General features: G+C 59.9%; 1 protein-coding gene across 1 annotated transcript; it reads left to right on the top strand.

Annotated features, from left to right (window-relative positions):
• The first annotated feature begins 6,287 nt into the window (after positions 1-6,287).
• Positions 6,288-20,568, top strand: DUSP14 (dual specificity phosphatase 14). Its single transcript, XM_075517883.1, has 3 exons — positions 6,288-6,454; positions 17,414-17,494; positions 19,005-20,568. The coding sequence occupies exon 3, from the start codon at positions 19,123-19,125 to the stop codon at positions 19,717-19,719; it is 597 nt and encodes a 198-aa protein (XP_075373998.1). The 5' UTR covers positions 6,288-6,454; positions 17,414-17,494; positions 19,005-19,122; the 3' UTR covers positions 19,720-20,568.
• The last annotated feature ends 1,652 nt before the right edge of the window (positions 20,569-22,220 follow it).

Genomic DNA, 22,220 nt, shown 5'->3' with positions numbered 1-22,220 from the left:
TGGGAAGCGCCATGCGCGGCTCTGGCACTGTGCAAGTAATTAACAATAATGAAAAGTTGGGGTTGCCATGGATATGCTGTTCTATTTACAACACGCATCTCTCCCCATCACCCAGACCCGCGCGGCAACCGAGGGAAATCAGAACCCCATTCAGTGCCTCGGCGTGTGGTTTTATTTTTAACGGGGATGCTGTAATAGGAAGGCAGCCAGGTGGGACGTCGGGGCAGGACGGTGGCTGCTCCTGCCCCGGCCACGGGCCGGCTCCTCCGCCAGCTGCTTGGGAAGCGGCACGTGGGATTTCCGTGCTGCCCTGCCTCACCCAGACACGAGCTCTCTGGACAGCTGCTGCCAGTGAAAAGAAACCCAATAAAAGCGCTTTTCACATACCTCAAACTAACCGGTCATGACTTTGCTGTAAAAAAAGGAAAACAAACAAACAACAACAAAAAAGACAGTCCCTACACGCTGGGTTTGAGAACTTTGCTGCTAATGGGCCCTCACTTCAGACCCTGCTTTGGGATCAGTGTTACGGGGGGGGGGGGGGGGGGGGGCAAAAAAAACCAAAGAAAGAGAGAAAGAGAGAACAACAGAAAAACCACCGGCCCGGGGGTTGGTTTTGGCGGGCTGCTGCGTGGGTCTCGCATGCACGGCGCTCCGGGAATGCCAGACCTCGTTAATACACTGCGGGCTCTCAGCGAAGGATTGCAGTTGGCTTAATTAGAGACTCAGGTGAACATGAAAGATTAAATATGGAACAAGGCTGGGGACAGGCGGGAAGACGGCCAGTTTGGGTTAACGTGCCGATACGGGTACCTGCAGAATTAATTATGCCAGGACTCGGGCAATGCGGGGAGGCAGTCGCTGCTCCGTCCCAGCACAGTCTTAGTCACCACTAATAGCCGTCGCATGAGGTATGCACGGTATATGACTCTTCTTCGGGGCCGTGTTATTCACCTGTCATTAAAAGCATCAGTGCTGGGGTTTTTTTGGGTCTCTCGGCTGCCGTCACACCAGCAGCGAACGCACTCGGCCCGTTGGTGACTCAGCCCCGGGACGCGGGGGCTGCCTGGAGCAGATGCCGGGGGCTCGCGCCGCCCCCAGCGCAGCACCGGGCTCCCCCGCTCCGCACGGCCGCTGCAGCGGAGCAGATAACGCCGATAACGAAGGCGCAAGAAGCCCTAGTTTTAGCGCCTGCTCGAATTCCCGTCAGGTGGGGCTGGTGAAACCTAAACCACCTCCTTTTGGAGACAAACACCACGGCACTGGAACAGCAGCTTTTCAGCTGCGGTTAAAGAAACACCAGAGCCGCCCTCCTGGCCGGTGCGACGTGAAAAAGGGAAAAATCCAAACCGCTCGGCGATGCCCCATAGCAATCTCTGCTCTTCCAACAAACTGGTTCAGCGGCCTTCCGGGAAAAACCAGCACGGATTTATTAGTGCGTGCGGAGGGAGCGCGCACGGTGGCACAGGAAAAGCACACGCGTTTCCACCCCGCTCCCTTCGACCGGAGCCGATGGAGGGGGCCAGGGAGCGAACCCACCAGCAGCCTCACGCACACAAATGCCTGCAGCCCCCCCGTCCCGCCGTGCCCCCGTCCCGCCCGGCCGCTCCCCACGGAGCCGAACGTGCTTCCGCAGGGGAACTGCAAGCCAGACCACGCGTCCCAGCCGTGTGTTGGCACACCACGGCAGCGCTGGGTCAGCACCATGTGGGCTCACAGGCAACAACGGAGTAGGAACAAGCATGAGAAACCCAGACGCGGGGTCAAGCGCAAGCTCGGAGCACGCGGGGTGCCCAGCGGTTCGGGCCTCTGTGGCACGGGAGCCGTTAGGCAATGCCTGCTCCACCGCAGGCTCCCCGCCGGCCCCAAGCAAGGATCACCCTTTGCACCAGAGAAAGCAGCCTGGCATCCCATACAATCACTAACATCTCATTTCTTTTGCAAAGCCTGTCTGGAAAGTCAACGTTTCACGAACCAGCATCTGCAGGCGCCAGCGCTCCCCAACCCTTCCCATTAAACGCGATGGGGACGTGCGCTCGGCGCACCCGTACGCGGCGCTGGCGGGGCAGGCTCTGCAGGAGCACGCTGCAGGCTGGGCTTCCAGGAGATGGCTGAGGTCCCTGCGATGGGGCAGAGACCCCGGCTCGGCTGCCCGCGAGGCAGGTAGCGATGCATGGGTTGGGATGGGGAGGGAGGGAGCCACGGTGCGAGAGGCGCAAGGAGCAGCGAGCGCCTTTGGGGAGGCTGAGCTGCCGGGCCACGTCAGTCCATCAGCCCTCGCTTCCCTGCCTGGCCACAGAGCCTTTCCCCGGGGCGCGGGGAGAGGGGTCGGGGAAGGACGTGGAGCATCACCCGCCAGCCAGGCCGGAGGCATGCACGCCATGGCTCTGGCTGGCGCGGCTGCACAGCCCCGTGACTCAGCGGGCGAGCGCCCGGATGAAGCTCACCCCACCCTCCCGAGCCCAAACAGCACCCCGGCACCCCTCTGTGCCCAGCGTCTCGCCAAGGGAGCTGCCAAAACACAGCCCGTACCAGGGGGTCCCTGCACAGCGCACCATCTCTGCTCCCCCGCTGTCTAACGAGGGGCCAGTCAATGCATCGAGGGGACCCCTCCATGCAACAAACTTCGTGGAGCTGCTCCCCATGACCCTGTAGAGCCCACGGTCACCTACAGCCCATCAGGCGGGACAGCAGGGGGAAAAGGGGCCTTGGGGGATGGTGCTTTGCTCCATGCAGCGCAGGCAGCCCGGCCAGGCAGCCAGGAGCAGGCAGGGATGCCCGGGCTGCCGGGGCGAGGCACGAGGATTGCCCCGGAGGTGACTAAGCCTCTGGCACGCGTGGCTCTCCACAGCCGAACGCGGCTGGGCACAACACACCTGGGCTACAGAAACACTTCCCACTTCACCCACCGGCCCCGTGAATCAGAGCACCCGTGGATTTGGAAACGGTCACGCACCCGCGCAGCCGACTGCGCCCCGGGAGCCCCCGAGCCACAATCTGCTCCGACCAGGGGGACTTGGCCCGTGGGCTGGGATGCGCTACCCCCTCTGCTCCTTGTGTCACTGGAAAGCAAACAAAAATCCCGCCATGTTTCGACATCCCTCTGCCTCCCCAGAGAGGCCTCCGGTGACGGGTATTCGGCCACTTAAATTGCACGCGGTGACCTAAAGCTCAGGTTTTGTTTTCCCCCATTAACAAGCCATAGCCTGAGCGCCTGCTCAGGGATCTCTGCTCCGCGCTGTCACCTCGCATTGAACGAGAGGTGGCTGATGGCTCCGAGGCTGGATTTTTCCCCAGAAGATCACTCGCTGCCTCCCCCGGGTCCCTGCTGCTGTCAGGGAGGCGAGGGGGAGAAGGCAGCGCCCCAAAACTGTGCCGCAGCTCTCCCGAACGCTGCAAAGGTGCCGCTCGGCTGGGACGCCAGCGCTGCCGGGACGGTCGGTGCCCGTTGCTCTGTGGTTTGACCACCCTGGGATGCAGCTGTTGCTACCAAAAACCAGGAGGTGCCACATCCCCGGGCTTTTTACATCACATGGGGACCTTTTTTCGCATCACGCCCGTGCAGGCGGCTGAAGGCGGGGAAGAGTAAACTCTGGCGTAGCCATGGAAACTGGAGAGGATGGATGGATGGATGGCGCTGGATCCCTGCACACGCGTGCCACGGCCGTGCGGAAAGCAGCCATCTGCTCCCCACTCAGGCGGCCTGCGTGACCCTGCGGCTGCTGATCGCGCTGATCACAGAGCGTGGCAGGAAAACACCCCGGTGATTAAGCTAATAGCCCTAATGACCAGCTAATGGACTGCGGGCCAGATGCACCCTTCGGGAATGTGCCCAGGACTGCACCCATGCCGCACTCACCCCAGCACGCCGGGCACGGCCGGTGCGTATCGGCCGGGCTGGGCTGCGGTAAGGTGGGTTTGAGCCCCTCCAATGCCATTGCCCCCAAAGGCACCGTGGGGCGTAATTGAGAGGGTCCGGTTCTGCTTCAAGCGTCTTTTCCCCAACGCGGTCTTCACATCTCTTCCAAGAGATGCCAGGTTCCTACGGGAAGCGGGGGAAACCTGCCCACAGCAAGTGCCTGCCTTACAGGAGAGCTGCTGCCGTCCCGCATAACCTGGGCTGTACTTGATGGGAGCGTGGGCTGCCTTCCTGTGGCAGGGGCTCCCACGGAGGCACCGCTGGCCCCCCACGCCAGGGCAGCGGGCGAGCGGGCATCCAAAAAAGCACTCGCTGCCCGACACCTCCCCTGCGCTCAAGAGCAAACCCTCTCGGTCCCACCAGCCCCTCCGCGCACCCGTTCTGGCTGAGATTGCTCTTCGCAGGAGGGGTGGGGGACGCCAGCTCTTGGCAGCACCCGGCCTGCCCACCGAGTGCCCCCGGCTCGCCCCTTCCCCGCTCCCGCTCCCAGCCGCCCGCAAGCAAACCCTTTGCTGGGGCTGAGTGCGGGGAGGAGCTGACATTTCCTTTTAGCTCTGGTACCCGCTGCATTTGCTCCGTTCTTGGGTCAAAGGCCTCCCAAGTTTCCCTCTTTGCATCCTCTAACCCACGCTAAAAAACACATAAAGCTCCCGGCAGGGCGAAGGTTAAAAGCCCAAGTTACACCAGCACTAAAAACCACCCTTAAACACATCAGTGCACACTTGTGTGAGTAGTTAAGAACCGCCCGGGACCAGCGGCTAGGGCTGTGCAAGAGCCTATTTCTCATTTAATGACGGTCAAATGGAGGGGAAAATGAGGGGTTTGGATGCTTGGGGAGGGAACCCCACAGGTGGCTGAGGCTGCCACCCCAAAACCCGTCCTCATCATTCCTCACGCTGCCCGCGGCCGACACCACCCCAGGCTTGCACTGCAAGGGCCCCGAGCCCCCAGCCGAGGGCATGGTCCCAGGACCCCAGCTCCCAAGGAGGCACCCCCAGAGGTTCAGCCCATTCCTCAGCTTCTCGGTAGACTTGAGATCGCCCGGGGGTTCGTCTCTGCCCCCGAGATGGTGCAGCTCCAAGGAAGGCAGCAGAGGAAGAGCAGAGCAGAGCTGATGCAACGCGGAGGCAAAGCAAACCTCGAGCTTGCAGAGCCGAAATCCTTACATTTTCATTTTTTGGCCTTTTGAGGTTTTCTTAATTTGTCTATTTTTGTTCCTCGCCCACCTCTGCGCTGAGTGTGACGAGAGCCTTCGCTGGAGAGGCAGGGTTTTAAGGAAGAGCGCTGGCTGTTATAAAGCGGCGAGGCTCTTGGAAAAACAGCCTCTGGAGCAATAAACAGATTTGGTGCTGAGGGCTGTGAGGGATGGCTCCATCTGGGCTGCTGAGTCATGAAACCTGCTGAAGTGAGATACAAGCCAGAGGGCTCGGGGTAGGGGAAGCTTCCTATTAGGGATTTTTGCTATTTCGGTCTGAACGTGCGACAACAAAACCAGAAACCGAACAAAAGCAGGCCGGGGTGGCAACGCTTCGCTCCAGCAGCCAGGGGGTTAAAGTGGAGGCTGCCCCCCTCCTCCTCCTCCTCCTCCTCCTCCTCCTCTCCCCTGTGCCAGGCAGCCTTGTCCCATCCCTGCCATGGTGCTGAGGCGGGTGGGAGCAGACCCTTCCACCTTCGCCCTACGGTTTCCAGCCGAAGCCAAACTCTCCCCTTCGCCGTGCGGGTCCCCCTGCCCACACCCCCCCTCCTCGGGGACCCTCGCCCACCCCGCCGCCAGCGAGGGACCAGCCTGGCCCCCAGCGCGGCACCCACGGGCAGCCCCCCGGGCCACCCTCCGTCCTCTGCCCCGGTTCCCAGCGCAGGGAGGAGAGAGCAGCGGCCGTGGCTTGGGGATGTCCCGAGTCCGCAAAAACCCGGCTCAGGTCCCTCTCCTAGGGCCGTCCCCCTCCCCACGGGGCACCTGCCTTATCTCCACAGGGACCCCACCTCGTCCCCACACGCTCTGGCAGGGCCCCCACGGGGACACGACACGTCCCATCCCTAACAGGGACCCCGCCACACCCCCGTCCCCACAGGGACCCCACCGCCTCCCCACAGGGACGCCGCCACATCCCCATCCCCGTCCCCACAGCGACCCTCCCATGTCCCCAGAGGGGCCCCGCCACGTCCCGCCAGGGACCCCCGCTTGTCCCCGCACACCGCCATATCCCCACGGGCACCCCGCCACGTCCCCGCAGCGAGAGGGCCGGGGCCGGGGGGCGGCAGCAGGGCTTCCCTCGGCCCCGGCCCCGGCCCCGGCCCCGTCGGGCAGCGGCGCCTTTAAGGCTGGGCCGGGCGCCAGCTGCCTCCGCCCGGGGGCTGAGCCGGGCGGGCCGGGCCCCGCCGTAGCCTGGTAACCGCCGCTCGGCGGGCGGAGGGCGGCCCCGGCAGCGCCGCGGTCAGGTGGCAGCCCCAGAGCCGGAGCCCGGCTGCCGCCCGATAAAAGTCCTGCCCCGCCGCGGCCGCGAGGGAGCGCGGAGCCGCCGCCGAGGAGCCATGGTGAGAGCGGGCCGGGCCCGCGCCGAGCGCGGGGGCAGCGGGGCCGGGCTGCGGGCGGAGTGCGCCCGCCCGGGCCTCCGCCGGGAGGGAGGCGGTGGGCGAGGAGGGGGCGCCCGGCCCCGCCGGGGGCGGAGGAGGGGAGCGGGGTGGGGGGTGGGGGGAGCCCGGCCCCTGCCAGGGCTGCTCCGGCCGGCGGGGGCCGGGGTGCCGGGGGCTGCCGCGGTCGGTGGCCGTCCCTGCTGCCGTAACGCCGCTTCTGCGTTATTTACAGCTCGCCCTGGTAAACGCGCCTTAAAGTGCCCTCCCCGGGAGGGAGGGCAGCTCCGGCTCTGCCCGGGAGACCACCGGGCCTCCCCCCGGGGCCCCGGGCCCCTCGCCCGGCCCGCGGGGAGCTGCCCCCGGCAGCGCGGGGCGCTCGGGCCGTGGCGAGCCCGGATCAGCGCCCGGCGCGGAGGGGCTGGGTGCAGCCCCCGGCCCGGCCGCGGCCCTTCCCGGGCCAGGACGGTCCCGCAGGGCCAGGGCCGGCGCTGGCCGCGGCGGGACAGCGCGGACCACCGAGGCGGCTCGGCCGGGAGGCGCCCAGAAGAACAGGACGAGGCAAAAAACCGGCTGGCGGGTGGTTAAACCCCGAGCAAGCCCGGCTGGAGGGAGGGAGTCGCTTCCGATTTGCGCCAGAATAGCCGAGTACAGAGGTCGGGTGTTTCCTCGACGGGGAAGCGAGCCTCGGCCCACGCGTGCTGCCGGCAGTGCCGGAGCAGAGCACGCGTCCCCGGCCTCCACCCTGGGGGTGCCGGCCACCCTGGCACCTCCGGCTCGCAGGGCACCCCGGTGCCTGCGAACCCTGGCGCGTGCCTGCGGCTGGCCGGCCTCAAAACCAAACCGGTTGCGTGCACGGCCCTTGACTCAGCTCCGGAGTAGCTGCTGTGAGCAACACTAGTAATGAATGAGTGGTATTTGGCTGTAGGGAGATTGGGAAGGCTTATAACCTGTTCGACTGGGCAGCAAATGAGTCTTTTATTCTGAAGCTCCGAGTATTGACAGATGTCCTAATATCATGTTGCAAGTTCAGTTTATCCCTAATGCCACTGCCACGGGGACAGTGGAGGGATTAGCACTGACAAAACGCTGTTTTCCCTTATGATACACCGGATCAGCTGCCCCTGCTCTGGCAGGGAGCGGATTCCTCCCTCAGGGCCTCTCCATCCACCTTGGTGTGTGCCGCGTTCCCGGGGGCCGGGACAGGCTCTGTGGCACTCCGGCTCCCGAGCGATGAAAAGACCCAGGAGTCCCCAGTTTGGAGAGCACGTGCCGTTCCCCACCGGCAGAAATCTGCTGCTGTGACTTGGCTAACGCGACCCTGGCGAACGTCAGGAGGGGAGCAGTAATGCAGCAGGTTTTAATCGATTTACGCCTGGAAGGTGTGAACGTGCAGCTCTGCCTGTCCTTCCTGCCCCCGAGGGCTCGCCTGGGTCCTGGACAGGGGCACGCACATCCCGTCCCTCCTCCAGAAACAAAGGTGAAATCCCAAGGATTTCATCCAAGCCCCTGCTGCTCTGTGGGGTCTGATCCGGGCTGTGGCACCGCTTCCTTATCAGTAAGGGCAATACCGAAATTTGCATGGCTTAACTCAATACCTGATCCCAGCTGGAATCTCAGAGCTGGAAAGGCAGAGAGCTCACGCTGCTCTAGTACTCGGAGACGTACAGGGGGGGTGTGTGTGGGGGGGGGAAATCATCTAAGCCAGACATTATGGGAGGGAGGAAAGAAATGCAGAAGCTAACACAAGAAAGTCTCAAACAGACCTCTGTTTTGAGAGTCGGTACCAGCTTTGTCCCAGGGAACCACCCACATGGTGCACCTGGGCATCCAGGCAGAAGTCGGGAATGAGGAGAGGGGAGAAGGCATCTGGGCAAGGCAGCGGGTACCGGGAGCAGCTTCGCTCCTGCTCACGACGCCCTGGCCCCAGAAGAGCCATCTACACGAGGCCCTTCCCCAGCACAGCGGAGAAGCCTTCCAGGCTTCCTGCCACTGCTGCAGGGCCTTCCTTGCAGGGCTGCCTGCCAGGGTGGTTTTCCCTAGAAGGTGGGGGTAATGCCTTGAACCAGGTACGGGAGCTTCTCCCAGCCCCTTTCCTTTCCAGGTACACAACCCTCGCCACACACACGCTGATTTATCGCTTCAAAAAAAGACACGCCAAGCAACCATAATGCAAACAGAAATGTGAACAACTAGCAGATAGGGCTCTGGCATTTGAAAATAGCTGAGAAATCTCTGAACAGCAGCCCCAGCTGCTTGGAAATAAAGCCTTAAACTGGAAAGGCAAAAGCACTGCCCACCCTTCCTCGGGCACCGCAGGGCTGGGGGTGGCTGCCCCAGCAGCGGTGCCTGCAGAGCACTCCCGAGTGCCAGCACTACAGCTCGTGGGCTAGTCCCACACGGCTACTCCCCCACTTCAAAAAAAAAAAAAAAAAGAAGAAAAAATAATAATCAGGCAGGTTTTAATTTCCCAGCAGGAAGGCTCAACAGGTGCCGCTGTGCTCGCTCCAGCCCTGCGCCCCGCAGCCGGGTGGGTTGGGGTACGGGACTGATGAGACTTAGTTTTCCCCTCTGTCAACATCCCACCCCGCAGCACGGAGGGTGGCTGCGGGTCCCTTCCCCTTGGGGGGAGGCCGAGCAGCAGCTCACAGGGGCAGGAGTCCCGGTTCGCAACGGAAATTTGCATTTGCTCAGTGTCCTTTCTGCTGAGCAAGACACAATTGCACCAAGCCTTGAGCAGAGAGCGCTACGTACTGGGAGGCAAGGGGTGCTGGCCTTGCACTGCTTACATGGGAAGCATTTGCTACTGCATGTAAACTTGATTTCCAATTAATTGATTAAAATTGGCCTCCCTTCCTGTTACCCTAAGCAACCCCATCGATGTGCTCAGAAGGTGACCTCATTCCTTACAGCTGCTGCGGGCAGGCAGCCGGGCGCAGCCGACCAGCCCGTTCCCATCCTGCTTTCTTGCTGCTCTCCCTTCCTGCTTTTACTGCCCCATGCCGAAACGCTGCCTGGCCTTGAAAAGCGTGGGCAGCCCCTGCCTGCCTGCCTGCCGGGCATTCCTCCAGCGGGGTACGTCACAGGTCGGGTTTACTGGGGGTGCCAGGCTTCGAGACCTCTCGGAGAAGCGGGGCTGCCTTCAGAGCGTGCACCAGTTGGCAGTGCCCCTGGAAAAGGTCCGGGTGAGCGCCAGCATGGAAGCACCAGACAGTTTCCAGGGCACATTGCAGTGAATTTGCAGCTGCCTTTGATTTTATGGGTTTTGAGGGGGGCTGGCAGGGACGGGGCAGAGCCCAGAGCTGCTGCCCCAGTGCACGGCCCTGCCACATAAGCAGGAGGCACAACCCCCCGCAGCAGAGACCTGAGCAGCCCTGGTCCCAGCAGAGAGCAGGGTCACACATGAGCAAACACACCAGGTCCCTGTGTTTTGCTCAATAAGGAAGAGATTGCGTCCCTCCTGTCAGCTCTGACTGCGCAGGGCACGTCCCCAGGAAAAACAAGGCTCCATCTTGCAGCGCCCTGGGAGCCAGAGCCGGGCATGGGTCCGCTCCCCCCGCGTGCCCCGGCTCCTCTCCGTCCACGTCACCCCCAGGGTCACGCACACTCGGACACAGGGAGCAGGGACTGGAGCAGGGCAGCTTTTCTAAACTCCACCTGCGATCCAGATGTCATCAGCTGGCGCTGAAATAAGCTGTAGCGCTTCAGAACAGATGATATCTCCACTTGGGGTTCGAAAACAGCCTTTGGTGTTCAGCCGACTACAGAACTGAGGCTGCACACAACTGTCGGATCCCGTTCATGCCTCCTCAAGGCTTAATCCTGGTTTTTAAAGAGCATTTCATGCACCCGACCAGAGTTTTTAAGTAAGATGCAGATGGCCACACTACTGGCTTGTACTGGGGCCCGGCAGGCGAGCCCTGTGCCCCCGCTGCTCTCTCCAAGCGACTGGCACGCAGAGCGTGGTGCCTTAGAGCCGACCAGGAGCCAGCGGCTCCAAAATAACAGGCACTGCTTTAAAAAGCAAGATGGTTTGTTTTTCTTGCACAAAATCCTCTTGCTGGTTGCCGAGGGAAGCTTGTCCCCAGAGTAGAGCGGCTGTATCACGCAGGAGTTTATAAATACCGGCGTGCTCTAGGTCGCACCCGCGCCTGCTCCCCGTCTCGCTCCATCCCTGCCCCTGCGCGCCAGCCGGGAGCTCTCCCCGCGGCGAGCGGTTTTGCTGGCAGCTGGCAGGATCCAGCTGTCGAGCGGAGAGGAAGCAGCCCTGCCCGTTCCCACTCCGCAGCGGCAAGGAGGGGGCGGCTGTGGCAGGGAGCGCGTAACGCGCCCGTGGGCAGGCTCTGCTGCCTCGCCGAGGAAATAGTGGCAGCGTGCACGAAGAGTCCACGGAGCTGCCTCCCCCTGCCTGGGAGGGGCACGCAGGCAGCAGGCAGGCAGGGACTCTGGCCGATGGGCCAAGTAGCATCCTCCCATCCTTCCAAAAACCTCACCACCCATTTTTTTCTGCTCCTTTGGTGCTGGGAGAATAGCAAACCAGGGAGCCCGGCTTCGGCTGACAGGGTGAGGAGGGGCTGAGGGTCTGGTAGAGCACCGCTAGACATTTAGGAGCTCATCAGCTGGGCACGCTGGGCTGATTTACAGCCAACTGCAAGACACGCCCCGATGCTCTGTAAACGCTTGCGATGCTATCCGTGCATTTTGCAATTGCTTGTTAACCCCTCATAAGTTTGCCGAGTGTCACAGACCAAGGCTCGGCGGTGCGATGCGCCTGCAGCACGAGCAGAGACCGGCCGCAAGAGCGAGGATGCTGCTCCTGGGCTGCAGGAGGCAGCCGGGTGAGGCTCGCGAAGTCCTGGCCTTGCCCGAGCCAACCCACGCCTGCCCGGAGCGCCAGGCACGCCATCGGTGCCCGTGGAAGGGAGGTGAGCCGTGACGCAGGAGCGTCCGCTGTCACCCCTCCAAAGGCAGCGTCACAGCAGGCTGGGACGGGCTAATGAGGGTTCGTCAGCCCTGCAGCCTCGAGAGCTGGCTCGGGTCATGGGAGCAGCCCGAATTCCAGGTGTGCGGAGGAGGCAGTGCCGCACCAGGGGAAACAAGACTTCGTGCTTATGGACTCGGTGTGGTTGATCTGGGGTCACTGAGCAAGGATAAGCCTGGGATGTTTTGCAGCCGTACCCTGCGAGTTTCCCGTGTAAAGGGGAGTCGTGCCTGAAACGCACCACGAAACCTTTGGGAAGTTACCAGTGTGTTCTTGCAAGCGCGGGAAACCCAGTTGTGCCGGGTGCCGTATGAGCAGCCAGGCCTACTCGGAGCTTTGGGTAGACAGATTATTATCGTGATTTAACATCTGACAGCTTCCATCCTGTGCTCGCCCGAGAGGGTAACGCAGGCTGCAAGCAGGAATCAGGCAGGGCTCAGTCGAGGCATCCTCTGTCACAGCCCAAATCACCCCACCGTCCCCTCCTGCCTCCCCTTCCTTCTTTTCCATTTCAAAACCAAACCGCTTGTCCCTTCCGTCACGAGGATGTGCCGCCGGCTCCGAACCGTGCGCCCGAGAGGAGGCTCTAGCAGCTCCAGGAGCACGTCCACGACAACCGAGGGCAGGAAAGCAAAGACCCCAGCGGAGCAAACGGCTGCGCGAGGGACAGGAAGAAGAGCAAGAAGCCGGCGGTTCCCACACATCCTCTCCCCTCTCGGCTCTGCCGGGTGAGCTGCGGACGCTGCTGTGACGCCTGGGAGAGGCAGGCCTGCCGATGGCCTCGAGCCCGCTTCAAGCTCCCATGGACTCAGCACGAGCGAGACCTGACCCTGAGAACGGCTGCAGCTTGTGCTCTCTGCTGAAATGTATTTTAAATGCCGTTCTCCAAGACCATTTCTGAAGCAATTTGCTGTTCAGCCTGGCTAGGAAGAGCCCTGAGCAGGCTTTTTCATTCAGCGCCTGCAGTATTGACTCTTCTCTTTACTGCAGCATTAGAGAGCATTTGTCATCTCTAAAATGAATAACTTTTCCTCTCCTGGGAAGGGGGAGAAGGCTTGCTTCAGTACTGACATTTCACACACCCAGCCCACAAACCTGCTTCGAATCCCAGATGATGCTCTGGGAATAAACCAGGGGCTTCGGCGTCTTTGCTCTATCAGCAGAGCAGGGCCCGCAACTCCCCTGGTCCCCCCCACGCACTAAACTTGCCGAGTACCTCTCGGCCCTGCCCTCCGCACCCCTCCGAGGACGCCCTGCTCAGCCGCAGCCCTCCGGCAGCGTTAGGGCAAGAGGAGCAGAACGGCTGCCGGAAAGCCGGGGCACCCAGCGGGCAGCAGCAAAGCTGGGAGCAGGACCAGCCGTCCCTTCCCACCTGGTGAGCTGGCTACCGAGTCGCACATCTGCAGAATTTCGTGTGGTCCAGGGGAAAAAGGGCCTGGGAGATGCTCCCACCTCTGCCAGGTACCAGCTACATTGCCACGTTACCGACATACAGTCCTACACCAACTGCAAGTCTTACTCGAGTCCCTCGGGAACAAGTCACAGCCTCTGCTCTCAAGCCAGAGGAGCCCTTAAAAAAAGAAAATTAAAAAAAAAAAAAACAAACCAAAAAACTCACACAAACCACCCAGCAGCACCAGAACAAGGAACCAGAAGCTCCGACTTGCCAACTCATTGTCTAGAGACTGACAAGCAAGGCTCTCCCCTCCTGTCCTAGAGATCAGAGCGTGTTTAACTAACATCTGCCTGTTTGCCTGGGTCTTTTGAGCTTTCAGAGGTGTTTTCAAGCCTTTCTCGGGAGGTCCAGGAACCAGGAATGCTTTCCTGTGGGAATTTCAGCCTTTGTTAGCAGGACCACGTTCCCAGGAAACGAAAGCAAGAGAAACAAGCTGCAGCTATCGCAAGATTTGGAGGAACAGAGCCATAAGCATTGCCAGCAGCAACCTTTCTGAGGGACCGGACCACCCAATACGCAAACCATTACATCAGCATTGTTGTATTGCTTTTGAAAGCCCCTTGCCTGGAGAGGAGCCGCTCTGATGCCAGGAAATCCAGCCCAGGTGGGATACGACCCAGCGTCAAACCGGCCAGCCCTGCGAAGGCGCACACCACCAGCTTCCACGGGAGCAGCTACCACGGGCAAAGCGCCTGCCCCTTCTCCCGGCAGATCCAACCGCAGGTGAACCACGCAGCTTAGCCTCAAGGTACAGCAGAAACACACGCAGTGCCCGGTACGAGCCAGCCGGACTTACCTGCGCGGCGCGGCTGGGAGCGGTGGGTCTGCGGAGAGGCGGTGGGTGCAAGACGAGGTCCCAGCTGCAGCGGGTGCTGGAGAAGCTGCCCCTTCACCATAAACTCGCACCCAAGGACGGTGCTGGTCAGGAGCTGTGTGGGAAGGACCTGGAGGCTTTGAAGACCAGAGGGATCTCCAGGCTGTAATTACCCACTCGTTTCCCCCACCCCTGATTATGCAGATGAGGGAAATGGCAGAACCCACCAATCTGCTGGGGAGGGAGGGGGCTGCACTGGTGCCGCCCCCGCGTCCCCAGGGCCAGGGACCCCGTGCCACCCCGGGGGTCCCAGCCCTCCCCAACAGCCCGGCAGGGTGAGGACGTGGTGGCAGCCGGTCTCCGTGCGTGGGGAAGACCAAGGCAGAGTCTAGAAAGGGATTTGCTGTGGGTCAGGGCTGTTACAAGATTAATTAATCCATTAATTGGAGTCAGCTCAGCAAACGAGGACGCGACGGCAGGAATACCTGGTTGCTGCCGGCCCACCACCAGCCGGCCTTTGCCCAAAGGACCACGCTGCACCCTCCGGGAATTTCAGCCCTTTGCAGGAAACCACAACCACGTCCCGTCTCCTTTGGAAGGCGGCTTTCGGCTGCTCCTTTAGAGCCAGCCCTGGTTCGGGCGCGACAGCCCGTGCCGTCTCGCAGCCCAGGTGCAGCGCGCCAGGGAGCACCCGCGGCCCCTTCGCGGGGCGACGCGCGGCGACGAGCCAGCTGCGACAGGCTCCGGCACCCCGAGGACGCTGACTGCAGGCTTGTGTGACCACCCCAGCCTACGCGACCACTCAGAAACTCAGACCAAGAAGAAACGGGAGGAGATGTGGGTTTTTTTTTTTACACGAGATGGTGCAAACCGGCTGTATCGGTGCCGCTCTCCCCGTCCCTGTGCAGGGGCTGAAGGAGGCGCAGCAGGACCCACAGCCAGCGCCTCTCCCCGTGCCCGTGCGAGGAGCTGGTTTGCCGCTGTGCTGGCCCGTTCTGCCGCTGTGCTGGCCCATTCTGCCGCTGTCCTTTGCAGGTACCACAGGTGGCACAGCCAGGGCTGGGCTGCGTGCGTGCCTCATGTGATCTTCAGCTGTTTTTTCTCTCTTTTTTTTTTTTTTGCACACAGCAACGGCTGGGAAGAGGCTTTTCACTCTTTTCCTTCTCTCTCTGCCCCAGCACAATGACGGGAACTACTGCACGAAGAGCAACAGTATTGGATTACAGCAGGGACACGGCAGGATAAAGCAAGCGTGTTGAGAAAGGCAAATGGAGTTTCACGGGAGCGAAACAGCAGACTTCAGGCAAGCCTTTGTCCGAAGCCGGCTGGGGCCAGGCAGGAGGGTTACGAGAAGGTGCAGCTATCAGGAGAGATAAAGACCCGCAGCTGCAAGCCTGGTAGTAGCTCCTAATCATCAGCCCAAGGAGCCGCACCCAGCGCGCAGCCTCTGCCATCCGAGGCAGACGAGGCCCCTTTCATTTTCAGGCTCCCTGCAAGCCAGCAGCTGCTCAGCCTGGTATGTGTGGGCAGGAAGACCGCGGCTTTGTCACATGCCTGAGACAGCATGTCGCAGTCGGTGGCATCCCAGCCAGCTCCTGCTGCGAGAGCCGAGAAGCACGGGAAGGGCTGCTGGCACCTGCCCCTCTCCCTTAGCACCTTTCCTCCAGCATCTGCTCCTGCCGCGGCCGGCTGGGCGGCATCCTCGGCTACCGGGGACGTGGTCTGATGGAGCACGGCAGCCTCATCTCTCGCTTATATAATGAACTCCCTCCAAAACATTAACTCTTTCTGGATGAGAGCTGGTTGGAGCAGAGGCAGTGCTGCCCAGCGTCGGCCATTTGGAGCCGCAGGGAAGCGGTGTGTAACTGGGACACGGGACTGTGGGCACCCGCCCGCGTTCCCAGCTGGCCCCAAAATCCGCCCCGTTCCCCCGCCGCTGCTGGCAGCAAGCAGAGGTGGGACAGACGGACACCTCCCTTGCACTGCTCCTCTCTTCCCGGGAGCAGGAAGCCGCTCGTCCGACTGACCGTCGGTCTCGGCCGCCATGCGATGCCGTCTCGGGTGGCTGCTCGGGAGCGGGCTGCACGCCGTGCGCAGGCAGTTTGCTGCCAGCCCGGCGGCAGCAGAGTTTGCAGAGCGAGCCCAGCCTGTCACATGCAAATGTCCGGATAAGTTGCTGCCTGCAAACAGGAACCACTTTATGGAAAGCAGCAAAGCCCTTCCCAAACCACCCCGAGGTGCGCTCCCAGTCCCCCTGGGGAGCAGCCGCAGCCCGGGCGTAGCAGCGAGGACACGGGGCTGGCAGGAGCAGGCGGCGCAGGCGGGCGCGCTCGAGCCCGGGCAGCACGTCGGAGCCCCGCTGGGGCAGAGATTCGGGTGCCCCGGTCCGTGGGAGCGAGGCAGGGCGCTGCTGCCCTGCTCCCAGGCCCGTGGCAGGCGAGCGGGGCGAGGGGCCCTGGCAGCACCCATCAGCCTCTCCTGCCGTCCCGCAGCGCGTTTGCGGGTCGCCCTCTGCTAACGTTTCCCAGCCATCCTCAAGGGAGGTGCGGTGGCAAAAATCCCGTTCGGGTTTGTCATTTGGCCCCCGGCAGGTTTGTCTCAGCTCCCCAGCGCCTGCCAGAGCCTCCCGGCCCGCCCTGCCTCCCGGCAGCCCTGCACCGCGGCCGTGCCGGCACGGGCCTCTCCACGGCACCGTGCAAGGCCTTTCCGGCCAGCCGCCGTCCCGAAGCACCGAGACCCACCAGGCGCAGCGGCTCTCCCTTCTCCGCCCCTGGCTGCAAAGCTAAGCCAGCCCGTTTCCCTCCCGCTCCGGAGCTCAGCGTGCAGGTTCCTTCATCATTTTAAGGCCACGCACAGGGAAACCGAGTCCTTTCCCTGGCCCTCCTTCCGCACGCCCTTGTCCCGGGGCGGGCACGGAGCAGCCGCCAGCCCCTTGCTGACGGCCGATGGACGAGCTGCGGGACAGCAGGGAGGGCGAGGGAGGGTCTGCCTTGCTCAGGGCTGTTTTGGGGACGGGCATCGCTCTCGCTCTCCCCTGCTCCAGCAGCGTTTCCCAGCAGGCAGCTGCTTCACCTGCACGCCGGGGACTTGTGTTAGTTCTGGGCTGGCTGGAGAAATAAAAGAAGGGGATGCTGTCCCCGTCCTCCGCTCCCCAGGAGCGGGATGCTGCGGCTCGTGGCACCAGCTCTGCCCCTTCCCGTTTGCCCCTGTAATTCCCGCAGTGCCCCAGGGAGCGGGACCGGGGAGCGCAGCCCTTGCGGAGGGGCTGCCCGGAGGGTGTGCTTTGGGCACCGTCAAAAGAAACGCAGACCCGCTCTACCTGTCTGGGACTAGGCAAGAGCCTTGGTGACTGCTAAAGGAGACGTTAGAGCAAATTAATTACTTAAACTATTTTTTTTTTTTTTTTTTGAGTCATGACTTTTGTGCCAGCCTCGGATTCCTCTGGGCCTAACGTGATTTTGAATGCTGTGTTGTCAGCAATTGGTGGCATTATGCTGTGGGCAGCAAGTGCCTTCCCGAGGAGCGGGCAGGGAAGCTGTGGTCCTCCTTCCCAGTTCTTGGACAACACCTAAATGGGGTGGCTTAAACGTACCTGAGCGGAGGGGGCTGCCTGGCATCCTGTTTGGGTCCAGCACAGATCCCAGTAAACGCCACGCTCTCTTCTCTCCCCAGCGCAGCGTTGGACGCGCTCTATGAGACATCCCAGCTTCAGCAGCCCACAGCGTCCGCGTGCCCGTCGGTGATCTGGAGCAGGTCAGTTTGCTACTGAGCGTGAGTGCCCGAATCCTTTGCGTTGTCGGTAACAGCTATTTGAGAGCAGGGATTTCCCCTACTCAAAGGACTTTATTCCTTTGAAAAACCGTGCCTTTCATTGCTGCTCCAGCTGGGTGACTGCGGCGGGGGGTGTCCGCAGGGGAAGCCGAGCGCTCACAGCTGCAGCAAAAATCTTCTTGTCGGGGCACGAACTCTTGCAGCGCCGGCACTTTGGGCCCATGGTTGCAGGAGCTGCTCAAGTAGCTGCCAGCAGGAAACAAGCCACAGAGGAGACCGTGTTAATGCTCATTAAGTTACCATACCGCAAAGCCATGCCAAAAATCCACTGGCAGCATTACCAGCCGCTGCTGAGACCTGCCGGTGTTTCCCGGAGCGCGGGATGCAGGCGGATCAGGGCCGGGGGAGCCGCAGTCGGGGTCCCTCCGCCCTTTGAGGACTCTCTGACCCGGCGTTAACTGCTGGAGGGACAGACGCCCTCTCACCCGGGGCGCTGAGCATCCCCCAGATCTCCTCCGTGCGAAGCCCGGTGAGGGTTCGGTGGGCTCAGCCGTACCTGGGCAGAGCAGGGACTCCCCAGCCCGCGCTGACCGGAGCCTCTCCCACGGCACGTCTTTGGCTGGAGACTGCAAAGCTAAAAGGGACTTACAAATTATTAATGCCCCGGGGCTTGTCCCCTTGCTTGCGGCTTCTCCGCTGGCTTTGGAAAAGTCCTAAAGGAGTAGGGGAAATAAAAGCGGGGGTCCTTCCTGGGGACCCCAGCGGAGGTGGGCAGGAGCGCGTGGCTCACACAGGCGAACCCAAGCCTTTGCAGAGCCTGTCCTTCTCCAAAGCATTAGTCAGTCATGAAAGCAGCAGGAAAAGAGCCTCCCTTGTCCCAGCCTCTGCTTCGGATTTACTCTCCGCTTCTGACATAACCAGGTCACTCTTTCCACACTTCCCCAGCCTAGATGAGAGCTGATTACTGATCTGGATGGACATGACTCACTGCCTTTTCTAATGAGCAACTTTCCTCTGTTTATGTACTTTGGTGGGGCCTTTCGTATACCTAAAAAAGGAGAAGGGTGGCACTGGGGAGAGGGCAGGGCGATCTAAATTGCTGGCATCTGCATCCAGCCCCGGTGAGCTGTTTCTCACCATCCCCTTGGCCTCTGGCCAGTTGTGAAGTTGCTGCTTTTGCGCATGGAGAAGGCGTTAGCTAATCTTCCACGTGCTGAGCCGGGTGAAATGCTGTCCAGGCCCACAGGTAGGCTGCCCAAACCCTCGACAAGTAATTGGAGCTAATTAGGCTGGGAGACTTTTTTGTTATTATCTGTCCGGGCGATGCCTGGGGGCCCCGTGGTAATAAGCACTGTGCAAACCCAGAACCGCCTTACCCCACGGAGGTTTGCCAGCAGGAGGTTGTCCAGGCCACAGCAGGGAGAGTTGGGTTTTCCTGTTGCCTTGCATCGGGCAGCTGCCCCGCTCATGTGGCGTTGCTTGTGTTTTGCAGTGACTAAGCGGAGGAAGCTCTTGCTGTCCTAGCACCACCAGGCCAGACAATCCTTCCCTTGGCTGAAGATCCCGTTGGATCTCTTCCCATAATGGAAGCGTGAGTGCCAAGATCCTCCATGACCTCCAGAAGCCACAACTCCTTACCGAGAACTCTGATGGCTCCACGAATGCTTTCCGAAGGTGCCCTCGGGGGCATCGCCCAAATCACCCCCTCGCTCTACCTGAGCCGGGGCAGCGTCGCCTCCAACCGGCACCTGCTCCTCTCCCGGGGAATCACCTGCATAATCAACGCGACCATCGAGATTCCCAATTTTAACTGGCCCCAGTTTGAATACGTGAAAGTGCCTTTGGCTGACATGCCCAACGCCCCCATCTCCCTGTACTTCGACAGCGTCGCCGACAAGATAAACAGCGTGGCGCGGAAGCACGGGGCCACCTTAGTCCATTGTGCCGCTGGCGTGAGCAGGTCGGCCACCCTCTGCATCGCCTACCTGATGAAGTACCACAAGGTGTCCCTCTTTGAGGCATACAACTGGGTCAAATCGCGACGCCCCGTTATACGCCCCAACGTGGGCTTCTGGAGGCAACTGATAGACTACGAGAGGAAGCTCTTTGGGAAGACGACGGTTAAAATGGTACAGACACCATATGGCATCATCCCAGACGTTTATGAGAGAGAGAGGAGACCCCTGATGCCTTACTGGGGAATTTAATGTGACTGCAGACAGGAAGCACAACAGAAGGGACACGCTGTTCTGAGTCAACCAGACTGGAGACATTCCCTTCTCCTTCTACAGCCAACTTTGGTTCTTTACCATACAGCAGAACCTCAACTAATTCTCACCTCTCTAACCTGCAAGGCCAACGATTCCCTTCAAAGCGTTTCTCTCGACAGGGATTCCCCCATCCGCATTTCTCTGATTTAGCAGAACGAGGTCTCCTTATAAGTTTATTCCTTTCATAAAGCCTCCCTCCCTTTTTTAGTCAGTTTATTAGTATCCTACGAGGAAAGGCCTAAAAGGCATTTGGCAGAGTTAATGAACAAAGTGCGCTTTGTGATGCGGTAGCCTGGATATTTCGTTAATAGCTTGTTTGCTTCCTTGCAAAATCCTGTAGTGGCTAGGGAGCGGCACTAGCACGGAACGAGCGAGGTCCTACTCTACGGCAGTGGGTTTTTCCAAGAGCCAGGAAGGCAGGCGTGCAGGGCTGCGGTGCTAGTGCCGGTGTTTTCTTTAACATCTGTAGTGACTCTCAGTATATAGTGTTTGAGATCTTTAGTCAGCTCTTAATCTGTATTAAAAGTCAAAAAAAAAAAAAAAAAAAAAAGAGTGAAGTCAGTCCATGTCGGCCACAAGTAAAATAAAATTTGAATTATTCAAATCAAATAAATACAAGATCCTTTTTCACTCATTCCATGCCAGGGCAATAGTCCTGGAATACACTTACACTACTGAAAAATGCTGGTGTTTTTTGTGGGTGGAAAGTAAACAGAGATCTTGTCCAAACGTGGCTCAAGACAGAAGCGAGAGGTTAACCCTCCCCGCACTGGACAGCCAAAGAAACATTTAGGAAACTGTGTGTGCATGGCCCCCTTCCGAAGGGGCTGGGCTGTGTTTTCTAATACTCAGTCAACCAGTAAATTGGAAGTAGGTAAAACCGCTTGATTACTTAGCTCTAAGTATGGTCGTGATCTGCCTTAGCCCATTTCTAAATCACTTCATTATGTCCTCAAGGTTATGTTGCATTCTAGAATTCTTCTGCGCAAAATGGCGATCTGTTCAACCTCCCGGACAAGGATGGCTTTACGGAGAAGGCTTTGCCTTGTTCTGTATGCGACGAGAACGATTCCAACCCGAGACGTGGGAGAAGCCTTTCCGTGGCGTAGCCGCTGCCTCCTGGACGTCGCTCCCCTCCCTGCGGATGGGAAGGGACTGGTTTCGTTGGAGTGTAACTGGGCCACCAGGAGAGCAAGGCAGAGCAAGGCAAGTCCGTTCCTCAATGAGACATTTGTGTCCTCTGTTGCATCTCTGAAGGAGGAATACGCAGATTGCTGGATGCCGAGATAGCTATCTGATTTAAATGAGATTCTATACTTGTAAAAAAAAAAATCAATAAAGATTAAACAAGAACATGTGTTGGTTTCCTGTTCAGAACTGTCCTAATGTATCTCAAGTAACAGCGAGAACATGGTGTAATACCGAGCAGTGGCTTTAAACAAATCTGGACCTCAGTCTTGAGAAGAATACTGTGATCCGTTCCCATCACTTGGGTAATCCGTTTACAGGCCATCCAGTTGTCCCGCAGTTCCTGATCCTCATCACAAAAGCCAGGCAATTAATTTGGCTATTTCAAAACATTTATCTTCCGACGTCCCAGCCGAACAGCTGAGGTTGTAAGGAACAGCAGCCATGGTTAAAGGTTTTCTCCAAGCTGAACCACGTGAGGATTGCAGCGCAAGTAGGTTTCTGGTTTCCCCAGACTAAAAGCCACTAGGGCTGAAATAGTTATCACTGATACAGAACTGCTCAAATGGCCTCAACCTCATTTGGATCAGGAGTAAAACCTGACCTGGTTGGAATAAAAGTCTAGATCAGAGTGAATTTGATACGGGGGCTTTGATCAGCTCCGACCCAGAAGTCAGGTTTCAAATTTACTGCAGAGACAAGAGTTTTACCAGACTGGGCAAATGCCACTTGCTTAAAGTTACTCACCGGGGGAAGGAAACGGCGCTCAGTAATTCCTAGGCTCCAGTTCGAGGTCCAGCGTGGTCAGCGAGGACAGCTGCAGAAGTTCACAGACTTTAAATTAGGCCCAAGGCCACTTACTGGGGGGGCTTGGTGGCACACGGGCACGTGAGAGCCTTCTGAACCCCTCTGGCCAGGGAAGTCACGAGGTTGGCCATAGGCTCCACAAACTGCATTAACGCCAAACCTGCGCGTGGAGACACCACCGTGAACGGTTACTGCAAAGCCCTCAGCATTGCAAGGGCATCCAAAGCCCCAAAGACGTTTCCCGTATGCACTTAGATATAGCCCGTTCCCCATATGCACTTAGGTATAGCCCGTTCCCCTGCAAACCCTTCTTTTATCCGGTATCCAGGACACACGTAGACAAAACCGCACATAAAAAACCCCAAATACTTCCACACCGTTTTTTCCAACAATATCAACACATGGATCTCGGCGTCCTTCCGTATCCCAAGTACAAAGCGCAG

The sequence above is a fragment of the Mycteria americana genome, chromosome 15 (genome assembly GCF_035582795.1).
Source record: "Mycteria americana isolate JAX WOST 10 ecotype Jacksonville Zoo and Gardens chromosome 15, USCA_MyAme_1.0, whole genome shotgun sequence".
Lineage (NCBI taxonomy): Eukaryota > Metazoa > Chordata > Aves > Ciconiiformes > Ciconiidae > Mycteria > Mycteria americana.
Note: the sequence above shows the minus strand (reverse complement) of the source record. Positions and strands in the feature narration are given on the sequence as shown.

Coding starts and splice junctions, on each gene's coding strand:
- DUSP14 (XM_075517883.1), top strand. CDS start 19,123: ATGACCTCCAGAAGCCACAACTCCTTACCGAGAACTCTGATGGCTCCA.